The sequence below is a fragment of the Falco peregrinus genome, chromosome 2 (genome assembly GCF_023634155.1).
Source record: "Falco peregrinus isolate bFalPer1 chromosome 2, bFalPer1.pri, whole genome shotgun sequence".
Classification (NCBI taxonomy): Eukaryota; Metazoa; Chordata; class Aves; order Falconiformes; family Falconidae; genus Falco; species Falco peregrinus.
Window position 1 is genome coordinate 90764705 of NC_073722.1, and position 12560 is coordinate 90777264.

General features: G+C 40.8%; 1 protein-coding gene across 4 annotated transcripts in view; it reads left to right on the top strand.

The window, feature by feature from the left end:
- TAOK3 (TAO kinase 3) overlaps positions 1-12560 on the top strand; it is a 93021-nt gene that overhangs the window by 64235 nt on the left and 16226 nt on the right. For 2 of the 4 annotated variants that reach the window (XM_055796888.1, XM_055796889.1), the window contains one exon: positions 2475-2681. The exons of 1 other annotated variant lie outside the window; for it this stretch is intronic. In XM_055796888.1, coding sequence (XP_055652863.1) covers positions 2475-2681 — 207 coding nt within the window. Of the gene's footprint in view, positions 1-2474; positions 2682-10389; positions 11233-12560 lie in introns of those variants that run through there. One more of the 4 variants, XM_055796891.1, reaches the window with a different exon arrangement.

The window sequence follows — 12560 nt, forward strand, 5'->3', positions numbered from 1 at the left end:
CATGAGCTGAAAAGCAAATCACCAAATTAGTAAGACTTACTTTTTAAAAATTTTTAAAGACCTAAAACTCATCTTCAGTTTAAATCTGGTAATAAACAATCCACTTAATCAGTGTATGATAACGGTGACTAACTGTGGCTTAGAAAAGGAAACCAGTCATTTTTCAGTTGATGAGCTTAGATGGAAATTCAGGTCACTTGGTGCAGGCACGTTGAATAAATAAATCTGTGCCTGGTTCTCAATGAAAAAATTGACAGGCAAATTGACGTTTGTATTCTTTTTTGCTGCAGTATAGCCAGATAATACGCGGTGAGACACCCAAGCTCAGCCTACATTCAGGGACTTGGTTTTAAGGCTTGTCTATGTCATGTGTTCATTTAAAGCCAAACTAGAGCTCTGGTTTAAGAAATGAGCGAGTTTGGGTGTCGGGTAGGAGAGCATAAAGCAGGAGGGGACTGGCACTTAGCATTGTCCTTTGCTTTCAAGGAGACGCACAAAAGGAGCGAGAACATCAACCACTGTGATTAAAGCTATGAGGTGCTTCTGTTCTAAGCCCTCCAGCTAGCCAACTTCTAAACCTAGAGCTTAGCTGGGGGGATTGTCAGACTTCTGCACTGAAACCTTCAAGTTTGCTCTACCTGTGCGTGAAAAGCTGTTAGGAGAGTGACGAGGTAGGAAAGTGCAAGGGAATGGGTTTCCTACTTGGCCATTCAGTAGATCCAAGCTCAACAGCTAAGTGGGATACGTGTGGTAGTAGTTGACTGCAAGATGTATCTTCTGTTCTTCCTGTCCCCGCTCCTCAAAAGGGGGGTGGGGAGATATTGTATCTTCAGGAATTAACACTTTAATGAAGCACACACTCTGCATGTGCACAGCATGCTCTGCACTGCGTTTTACCGCTGAGCTTGTGTACCACGAAAGGAGGTTGTATTGCTCATGTATATCACTAACTTGGCCGTGAAAGAAAAACTTGGCACGTACTTCAGTTACAACTTAACTGGTTAACAGAAGCTGCTCAACTGTAAATGCCACAAGACCATTCCTTTTTCTACCTGAGTTTTCAAAGGTGTAAAAGGAGCATTACAAATCTTTAACACTTAAGATACTACTAATGCTTTCCTCAAAGCTCTTGCAAGAAAGTTGAGGTCGTTTGGAAAGTATTCAAGTCAGGAAGTTCATGTTAGGGTCGCATATACAATCTCATCTCTGTCCTTTGTGCATATACATTCATTAATTACATAGCTATATCTTAATCTCAGATGCTTCATTATTTTATTTCTTCACCAACTTTATATAAGCATCCTGGAAATATTTTCATTCTTATGTGCATATGTTCTCTGTAGATTAGTATTATTTTGCATTTTGGATTTTAAGTGCTCTCACACAGGTTCTGAATGATCTACTGTTTGCTTAAAAAATAATCACACAATCAAATACAAATCTGTTAAGCCTGTCAATTTTATCTTTCTGATGGTCTCCAACAAAATGAGTACCCTGTCAATTGATTTGTAATGTAATTCTCCCCAAGCTCACTTTGGAGGCTGGGACAAACTGGGTGCAGCAGCAAGCCGTTCATTTTGGTGAATCAAGGCTATTTTGGACCAGGAGCTGAAGGATGTTTGGAGTTCTCCACCCTCACTGTGAATACCTTGCAAGCCTCTTCAGTGCCACTAGTTAATTACAAAAGATTCCATAAATTCTCTAAGTCAGTCCAGATTAAGCGCATACTCTGGAATTACTGTGCTCCTATGAGTCTGCAACGAGAAAAAAGGCTGCTAAATCCTGATATTTGTCTGTAGAATTCAAAATATGTCCTATATGAAGAATATTTATTTATGTAAGTCTAAGTAGTCTACAACAGTTTTAATCACTGTAATAATGCAGGCTCTTCTGAGCCAGCTGCTTAAAGGTAAATGAAGAATTTATCTTGGCTGAAAACACAAGGTTAAAGGGGTTTTTAGCTTGACAAAATGTAATTACTGACTGCTTGGGACATGGATGCTAAAACCTCTACACCTGTTAAGCTCCATGTGATATTTATCAAATAATAAACGAATGGGTTCATTATCTTACATCTTTTCTGGTTCACAAAATGTGTTGTAGCATATCCTGACTTGGAACATTGTTTTAATAAAACTTAGATTGTTCCTTCTAATTAAGAGACTCCTTCCACCAGCTATCTAGTATTCTTGGATGGCTCCTGTGCAAGCCAAGAGTCATGCCCAGACTTACTGATATGTGGAAAAAACTGGCTTGAAGCCTGATACAGTAAGATTGCAAAAAACGCAAAACCTAGCTGCCCCATGTGGAGTATTTCATAACCCAGGCAGCCTTGAGAAATGTAGTTGCCAAAATTATGAGCAAATAACCTTTAACTCTGCAGAGTCACCTTTAAAACCAACTTGGGCATTGCAGGCACATGCTAGGCAGGTAATCTCCTGCGGTATTTGTAACGGATGCCCCTTGTTTTATAGGACAGTGAGCATGGATCAAACCTGAGTAGGAAGATGGACAGTCTGGGCAGCAACCATTCCATCCCAAGTATGTCTGTGAGCACAGGCAGTCAGAGCAGCAGTGTGAGCAGCATGCAGGAGGTCCTGGATGAGAGCAGCCCTGAACTGGTCATGATGCATAGTGATGAGAGCACAATTAATTCCACTTCCTCCGTTGTCCATAAGAAGGTATGTTCTCTGGTGCTCTCCATAGCTTCCTGCAGTCCCTGCTATTGCTCACGTTGGCTCACTCGCGTAGGGCCCGACGATCAGTGTGCTGTGGTCTTGTGCTGAGCCATGTGCTGAGAGCAGGAGCTGGTGCTGGGCTTGCCAGAATCAAGTTCTGTGTTTTTTTCTTTAAAAGCTAAATTGCATTTAAATAAACTCTGAAAATAAAAAGAGAGGCCACTAATGAAAGGTAGTGCTGTCAGTGTCTAGGCAGGGTTCACACGGACTTACTGCATGCCTCCCTACGCAGCCCCGCATGTGCACTTCTTCATCTCTGCTTGTAACATCAGTCCTTGTTTCCTTGTGAATGATTGTACTGTATTATGTGGTATGGTGACAAGTGGTCACAGCAGCTAAGCTAACCATTTACCAGTCACAGTGTGTGATTAAAATCTGCTTGCACTTGGATTTTCCTCATGAGAAGTGGAAGTGTGCAGAACTTGGGACCCTTCCCAGGAGGTATGTTTTGAGCCAAATTCCACTCAGTGCTTTTCTGCTCTTTTGCTGCATGTTGTGATTTGTTGCCTTTCATTTTCTTAGTGGCAGATATCAAGCTAAAGTTATTTAGCTGTAAGTCAGCATCTAAGCATCTTTAAATGTAAGCATCTAAGATTGTTTGACTAAAATAGTTTTGGCTTGGCCTTAGCAGTCTTGTTTGCTAGTGGGCAGTAAAATGTAGGTTGGTTGTGCGATTGCATTTGCAAAGAGCTTCAAAGTGTACATATGCTTTTTGCCAGAGGAGCTAAAACATTCCAGCGGCATGAAAAGTATGAATTTATCATTTGTAAGGTTACAGTAAAGCCTGGTTTTAACGAACTAAATATTTGTAAGCAGTTTTTCCTCCTGAAATACAGTCTGTAATTGAATATTGAAGCACTTATAAAAGGGAGCTCTCAAACTTTGTCTTCAACAAAAGATTGCCTTACATATTTAAAGATACTGGCAGATAAGTTGCATAGATTTCCAGGGAGTTACGTCTTTCTGAAATACATTTGCATAGCACCTTTAAAAAAGGGGTTTTTTTCACCTTTCTGAAAAATCAGTGTTGGGTACAAAATGCCAGCCTCAGGAACCAGCCTGAATGAAGAGCGGTGCAATTGATTTTATGTTCTGGGTGATTGTAGTTAGAGTAGGCTTCAGAAATGTGTATTGACTTTAATTTTGCGTTGTTAAGTAGTCATATTTATGTATGCATTAAAATAGAAGTTTGAGGGACTGATTTACACAGTAGTCACACATTATATTATTACTGACTGATCAGTGTCATTAGAATTGGTGAAAACAGGTGAGCCTCTCCCATCAAACATAAATTGTATTTGTGAAAGAAGTAGAATTCTTGCTTGTTTTAAGAATAATATTTCCGTTTATAGTGAATACAGGAACATTTTTGATCTACGAATTCAGTCCTCTCAGACTTTTATGTAGCTGTTATTTTCTCGAGATTAAGACATTCAATTGAGTAGAATGCATAAACATGACACCACATGGGATTTTTTTTCTTGTCTGGTTTTGAAAAAACAGGGTCTTTTGCACACTTGTAACTGAAGTATTGTAAAAGAAATCTGTAGATCACTTAACACAGGTGTGTTAAGGTAGTTTTGGAAGCACAAAAACCAGGTCTGTGTTGATGGTCTTTACAAAATAGTTAACAGTTGGCTGTGATTACTGATTCTTGCAGTAGAGTAGATACCTTCTCAATTGGCAAGTGTTACCTTCTGCTGTATGTACACATAAGGCAAATGTAGACTATGTGTAGCAGAATGTACTCCAGTCTGCGAGTCTATTTTAATTTATTACGTGATTATTTTTTTTTTATTCTCTGTTACTTTGGGGAATACAGTTTTAAATGGAAAACTGCTTCGTGTTTGTATTATGTATATATATTAATACATGTGAAAAGACTAAAATTGGAACAGGACACTTCAGGGGGTTTATATACACATACATCCCACTATATTGTTAAGGTAAAATTTCTTATTCTGAAGAGACTTCAGTTTTTCTTTGTGCTGGTTTTAACTATTTCTGTGAACTGTGATGAAGCTGATCCACACAACTCGGTTTTGTTCTAGTGGGTGAGAAGTAGGCAGTGCTGAGTTTGGTAGCACTCTGGAGCCTAATCACAAACAAAATCGAAAGAACCTGGGGCTCCAGTTTAAATTAAAGCTTTTGTTTTGCATTTAATCAGCCTTAAAAGGCTAAAAGAAAATACTGATTAACATAATTAGCCAGCTGTCTTCATTATGTAGGCATAGGATCACATATGAGATTGGGTATGGGTCAAATCAAAGTGTATGTAAAATTATGGTATTCCACAAATGTGTTAATTTACAGAGTCTGATACTTACAACTTTGAGCCTTAGAAAATATCAACAGTCTTGGAAACTTTGCCATCTTGGTCACTTAACAACCTTTGGATGTATCAGAGGCCTTTTGATTTCTTTGGACCACAGGCCCAGCATGTCATGTGCAGTTGTAAAAAGTAGGATGAAAGAGCCTGTGGTCATGTGTGAAATATAATTCCAGCCTTCAGTGCTTCAGACTGCTGCTTGGTGTGAAGAGCCAGTCTGGAGTGGCATTTATTTGGTGTAAATCAGGAGTGCAGACCTCAGGCTCTCGCTGCATCACCTGTGTAGCACTAGGCTGGGAGAAGCTTCAAGCATCCCCATCAAGGACTCCTAGCATCTGTACTGTGACCAACTACTCTGAGACAGAGGCAAAGCAAAAGAAGCATGCTGATGTAGTAAAAGCATTTGTAAACAGTTTTTTAGATTATTTTTATTTTTTTAAAACAGCTGGTAGTTGTCTGTAACTTCCAAAAATGCTTTGTGGTCACAGGGTAAGTGAAATGATCTGCTTCTGACCTGGTCAGTTTTCACTGGCTGTACTGCTTCATGATAGCTGAGGTGCTTGGGTTTTGCCTGACAGAGAACAGTGTTTGTGATAAACCCTTCATGAAGAGCTGGCACAGCCTCACCCCTTCCATAATACAAAAGCTTTGGGGCAGCAGTAGTGCTCCATGTTTGTACACTTGTGCTTAGAACAAAGGTGAACTCCCACCCATCAGCAGAGTAGAACTTGTAGATTGAAAGAAAAATCTCTGGACAGGAAAAAAATAGCAATAACAAAAACCCCATAATTTGTAGCTTTTTCTATAACTTAGTTTATAGCTGTATCCTAAACTCCTGGGAGGAATAAAATTGCAATGATGTCTGCTTCTCAGGCAGGAAGTCTGCATCCTCCATTGCTGGGATCTCAGTCCATCCTTAGGATCAAAACTGGTTGCTGAGGAGGATGCTTTAATCACCAGCAAATTCTTTACAGGAAATTCAGATGTCCAGCTTGGATGAGCTGTCCTGCTAGGAACTTTTCTTTGCCTTTTTGCAGGTTTCAGATTGGTGACCACCTCCAAGTAAGTCACAATATGATCGGTGTAAGAGTTCTGGTTTTCTAGCATCTCTGTTTTGAAGACAGTTAACATAACTGTGCTTCTCCGTCCAACGATCTTCTTACCTATGCATACACATTCTCACATCCATCTCCTTGTTGGGAGCCAATTCAGTTATACAGCTGCACAGGCTGAGAACTGAAGAGTAAATGACAGCTCTAATGCAAACCTGTTTGTGCCCAGTGACAGGACAAGGGGCAGTGGGCACAAACGGCAACACAACAAGTTCCATCTGAGTATGAGGAAAAAATTCTTTACTTTGTTCCAGTGCTGAATCACACTCAGGCTACCCAGAGAGGCTGTGAAGTCTCCTCTGGAGACATTCAATACTCCACCTGGACTTGACTCTGTGCAGCCTGCTCTAGGAGAACCTGCTTTAGCAGGGGGCTGGACTAGAAGACCTCCACAGGTCCGTTCCAACCCCAACCATTCTGTAAGTCTGTATCTGGGAGCGCAAAAATAAGACAGACAAAATAAAGCAGGGAGTTAAATTCCAAATACCCTGTGCTTCAAAGACATGTAACCCAGATTTTAAAAGTAGATAGGTGTTAGTTAAACTTAAAATGAGGATGAAGATTTTTTGGCTCCCTAAGAATATAGCCATCAGTTGATGCATCATAGATAGTCATCTGCTTTGTTCAACTGCTGGTATATGTCAGTGTGTGTACAGGTGGCTTCCCAGAAATAATACTTTGTTGTCCTAAATGAATATGCCAAGTGGCAGGATTCAGAATGCTCCCACATGGTATTTTATTCCATAAAACTTTATAGTAGTAAAAAAGGCTGTTCTCTTTTAATCTAAACAAAAATTGTTCGGGTTTTTTTTTTGTTCCGCCGCAATACAGAGTTGTTGCTGTTACTTATTTCAGCCTTAAAATCTTCAGTATGTACGAAGATGAAACTTGGGCAATAAAAATGTTAGGGAAATTTTCTGATGAAAATCTAGTTTATAACAAAACGATGAAAAGAAGATGTTCATAGTCAATCATCACAAATTCTTGCCCAGTGTCTTTAATAAAAACATATTTCTGTAATAACTGTTGCAGCTTGAGTGACTTTCCAAATCCATTAAATTAACCTGTACATGGTGCCTATCACTGCCATAATTAGTATGCAGCATTCATGCTGAATTCTGTGGATGGAGAGTGCTCTGGTATGGCGGTTCTATGAGTTACAGCAGAGGCAAAGCTGAGGGTGTTTTCCTCCATATCAAGATTTATGATTCATACTTGGAAAAGATGTTGTTTTTATGAGATGTAAGGGATATTTAGGTAATGACTTACTGAGTTTTGGCTTGCATGTGCTGGCAGCGATGACCCTTCACATACCTTCTGGAATCATGTCAAGCAGGTTGGTAACATGAAGCCTTTTTTCTTGAAAGATTCTTGGTACTTAAACCTCTCTGCAGATTATTGAGGCATTTCGAGCAATGTATTAAAATTAAGTGGCACACTGTTGTTTTCCTTGCTCCTTAAATTCTTAGAAGGAAGAGATTTGCTGCAATTCCATTAAAGTCCTTACTATGGCTTAGAAATTGCCTTTGCTATTTGTCTGGGAGACTGGCAGTCCTTTTCAGTTAGTGCATCCTCTTGTGTAAACAGTGCTTGTGGAGGCTTTTAGTTGGTGTGCCTAACTAAAAATGCAGTGTGCAAGTGAATGTTCCTTTTGAGGCAAAAGCTTAGATGTTTCAGCTTTAGGCTAGTTCCAGTGTGGTCTGTTTGCTGTGGGGCTGATGTTAGTTTCTAAATCAGCTGCTGAAGATAATGGGACTTCTTTATCTGTGCTTTGTTAATTCTTGTGTTTGATATGCTTTGTCAGTGCAAGAGTTGCTTCAGCCATATGACACGTTATATACTGAAAAAATGTAAATATCAAATGCAGTTTATAGATCTGTCTGCCCAGTTTTTTGTGATTTCTGTAGGAAAAAAAAAATAACTCCTATCTACCTACTGAGTTATTTTCTGTTTGCTTAGATAGCTTGCTTGTTCCAGTTGTCTTCTGAGCAGGTATTTCATTCATTGAGGAAGTTTTGTTGCAGCAATGTGTTAGTGGGTGTTTTTTTTTCCCCTAGCATTTCTTAGAGCAAGCTACATAATTTTCTGTTTTGTTTTTAGAATAATATCTGATCCATTTAATTATTAAGTGTTAGGAAGGAGTCTAGTCAGAATATCTTGAACATAAAAGGAAAGTACTGTTAGCAACATGGTGGTAGTGTTGCTCTTAAAAATGCATGGCAGTGGGTGTTAAGCAAATATTCCTGAAATACTGTACTGGTGTTGAGGCAGGGGATGGTAAAGCCCTTTTTTCAGTGAGGAGAGTGAAAAGTGTATGTGGTAGAGCTGGTATGGGACTCTAGAAAGAAGAATTCAGGTTCTTACTCTGTAGGGTGACCTTGGGCATCAGTTTGAGCAGAAACCCATGCACATTGTAAGATGCTCAGACAATACGCCAGTGCTAGCCATTTAGATATCCAGCTGGAAGCCAACTGCATCAGTTTGTCTGAACACGTGTTCGACTGCTTCTCTGTATTTCTGTTTATCCAGAGGTTAACTTACACAAAAACAATTTATATATTTTTTTAGGTTACCTATTAATCCATAATATATGTAGGAGTCCTGCCTTTTCGGTTATTTCATTGTTTTTGAGAGACTTGCTCTTTAGCATCAGTTAAGTAGCTGGGAGCTCTACCAGCTCTCTGATCAGATAATGCTGTAGAAATGTTTCAGAGTTTTTGTCCTGGCTAATATCAGCAATGTCAAACCCAACACCCAGCCACATCCCCATTTGTTGTCATCAACCTGAAAACTGTTTGTGTAGCAGATAATACAGTCAGAAGAACAATTAATTTCTTTAGTAGGAAGTTCAAGATTCCAGATTGTTGACCCTAAATACAAGGATTTTAATGGTTTAATGAGAGTTGTGATCTAAGCATGCATGAAGTAATATTCATAAGGCAAATATTGCAATAAACACAGAAAACAGATGGAAAGTGAAATACACACAGAAGATACATTACTTTAAAAATAAACCAATGTTTGAATTGCAGATTTAGGGCTGAGAGATACCCTGACCCAAACTTGATGAGTTTCTGGGGTGCTTTCAAGCAGAACTGAGGTGCCAGTTTTGGATCTTTATTTCCTACAAATCTTGAGCTAAAAGTTTGAAACAAAATTTCCTGATTTGTGCCAACATCTGCAAGGAGGTATGATCACAGTGTCTCTCAGCAAGCTTTTGGAGAAGAAAATAAAATTAAAAAAGAGCAGAAATCTATTTTCTGGGTTTGTAGGTAGGTGTTTGTCATAGTAGCCATCAGTCACTCTGAGGAAGGTTGGTGGAGATGTGGCTACTCTTAGGTTTATTTCTCTTACAGGTCTCTTTACTAGCAGTCTCTGTGGTAGTGTGACTTGCTAGATTTGGTAACTTCATGTCAAGTGTTTTTTATCTCTGATAGCTTAACAGGTTTTTTCAGAAAAATGTTTTGCCTAGTAAGTTTCTGTGGGCTTAGTTGAGAGTCATTAGTGGTTGCCTGCCTGATGCAGAAGGCTTAGATCCCAGATTAAGGAGCTGTCCACTTGAAATTGGTTCTTTGGCTTGCTCAGTTGCAAAGGAATTTTCTCATTCCTTGCCCAGCTCAATTTGAAATGGAGAATGCAGTTAACTCACATGCCTGAAAGGCAATTAGATTCTGCTGTGAGCTTCTTATGTGCCCTGAAGTAACCATAAGTCCCGTAAAACAAGACCAGGATGACATTCTGCCCTCTAAGAATGCACCTCTTAGATAACACAAAGTAATTTTGTTACCGATTAATTTTTCTTATATAAGAAGTAATTACAGTTTCAACTTGTCATTTTAGGTGGTGTTTTGGAGTATTCTGAAGAACCTGAATGCCCATTTTGAGAGTTGGGGTTTTTTAGTGGTTTACGGCTGCTCTGGTTTTAATATTGCATGTTCACCCTGGTACATTAATGTAATGGAGAGGGAAGATGGGCCAGGGATTTGGGGTGTTGCTGGCAGACCTTAGGAACCTTGTACATTTACATGTTCTGCTGCAGGCTTTGTGTGTGACGGCTTTGTGTGTGACCGTGGGTAATATTTTTCCTGCCTCCACTTTAGTTTCATAGCTACAGTAGAGGAACAGCAGCTCCTCCATGGTTCAGATGGCTAAGTCTTGTATAGATCTTTACCACAGGACCTTTTTTTTTTTTTTTTTTTTATTATTCAGTTTTATTTTGTATGTGAGGTGCTCCAGTTTCAGCCGGTAACAAAGGAGTTCCCTTTTGCAGTTGCTGACTCCCTTCCCCTTGCTCCAGTTTGCTTCATAACAGTGCATTCACATGAGGCTGTGTTTGCACAAGCCCCAGAAATACAGATCTACCTCTGCAGAGCCACTTGATGGAGAGCGAGAGGCCAAGTTCAGCGCTGTCTAGCACTGCCCCTTGCCTGCATAGGGGGCCGTTGTGCTGGAATGCTCCAAAACACACAGGTAGAAATAGCAAACTAAAAGGTGATGTTGGTAGCCAGCCTGTCTGCTTTGGGTTATCCCCAGTTGCATTTCACAGAATCCTCTTTACACCTACTTGATAGGCAAGAGTGCTGCAAATCTATAGAAACCTTGGGATTGATGTTCTTCTAGTGAAGCCACAAGTCCAATTAAATTGAGTGATACTGTTAAACTTTCAGTGTTTAAGCAAGGATTTTTATTGTTTTTTGGTATGACTGTTCTAAAGCCTAAGGTGTACCTCTCTCAGGAAAGCAAGCAAGTCTGAGAGCCCTGCCTGTCATACAAACAGGCACAAGTTGAAGATCTAAGATGAACCCAAATTGCCAGTGATTGCCATTCTGTAGGACTGCCTTCCCCTGCTCCGACAGCGCAACGGAAAGTCCAGTGTAAGGATAACCAACGCAAAATGAAACTGCAACTTTTTATTACACTCTGTAATCCTACTACTTCTACGGAGGACTGTCCTTTTTTAACTGTTGTTCTGCCTCCCTTGAGGGGATATGGAGGAGCTGGTGCAGGCTTGGCTGTGTGATGGCCTTGGCTGTTGTGCTCTCTCTGTGCAAAGGTGAGTGAGAGGTGAGCATGGAGCAGAAACGCTCAAAAGGGAAGGATATGAGAAGAGGGTACTGGGTTTCGAGCACTTTAAATCAGTGTGTCATTCAGCTCTTTTACGTCAGCATTTTTGTACCTGTTTGGCTTTTGCTTGAAATAATTTACAGAATCGTATTGAAAGCGGCTGAACGTGTGTGCGTCTAGACTAGAAGCACCTAGAAACTGAGGACAGCAGAGAGGGGAACAAGTGTCTGCAGAATGGGAAAGGATCTCAGTATGACAGCAGTGTCATGGTGGAGATGCTACTCCATATTGGCTGGTTTCTCACCATAGGATTTTCTGGCCATACTGGTGTCTGCTCTGGCACAGCAGGGTGGCAAAGCTGCTTCTGCTCACCTGCAAACACCTAGTGCATGGAGGCAGCTGCTCTCTGCAAGTGTTGGCATCTTTTATTTGCCATTTGGCATAGGCACTTTCAGCCTTTATTTTACACGCCTGACAGCTGGAAACTTGGTTTCATTCAAGAAGAATCTCAGTTTTCCTTTGAGATTTTTAGGAGCTGGAGCTTGAGGATGTGAGTCACAAAAGTGCGATGGACAGCAGTGTGGCAGATGTGCCAACGCTGGCTACCATCACTGCTGCCCTGTGGAGCTCGCCTCGCTGGGCAGGCTGAGGGGGAGGCAGCGGGATGTGCCTGGTGTCCCAAGGCTGCTCCATCCTGAAGGCACAGCCTGTGGGTGTGCTGACTTTTGGCAGTCACCATTTCAATTGGCAAGACTGCGGTGGTGTTTTTCACCGGCCTTTCTGATTTAGGGTCCCTCCTCTATACACTCGATGAGAGCTTTGTTCCATTGCAAAATTTGCACGCACCGTTTCGCAGATGCACGGAGCCGCTCCTCGCGAAGCCTTGCCAGTGAGCAAGGGGGAGATTGCACTGGGAATGGTTCATGCTAAAACCTGTGAGCTGTTGCTTTAAAAGGGGGAAAAAATAATTAAAAAAAAAAAATATCCTTTGTGGGCTGTGGAGAGAAAGTGCTAGAACTGTGCAGGATCATGACTGGAAAGCAGGATCCCTGAGTGGTCACAGAGGCTTTCCTGGTCCTCTCCAGCCTGCCATGGTTTTAGCCAGGATGCTCGTCCTCCACAGCAGATAGCAAACAAGAGACAAAGAAACCCTATTGAGGACGAACCACTCGGCAAAGGGAATGAGGCAAAATGTTGCTCTTGTGTTAAAAGGGAACAGCATCTTCTTTGTTAGACATGGAAATCACGTTTTTAACGGGATTGCTCTGTTGCAGTGCTTGAACCCAACCTTTCTGAGGAGTCCGATCGCTCTGCATC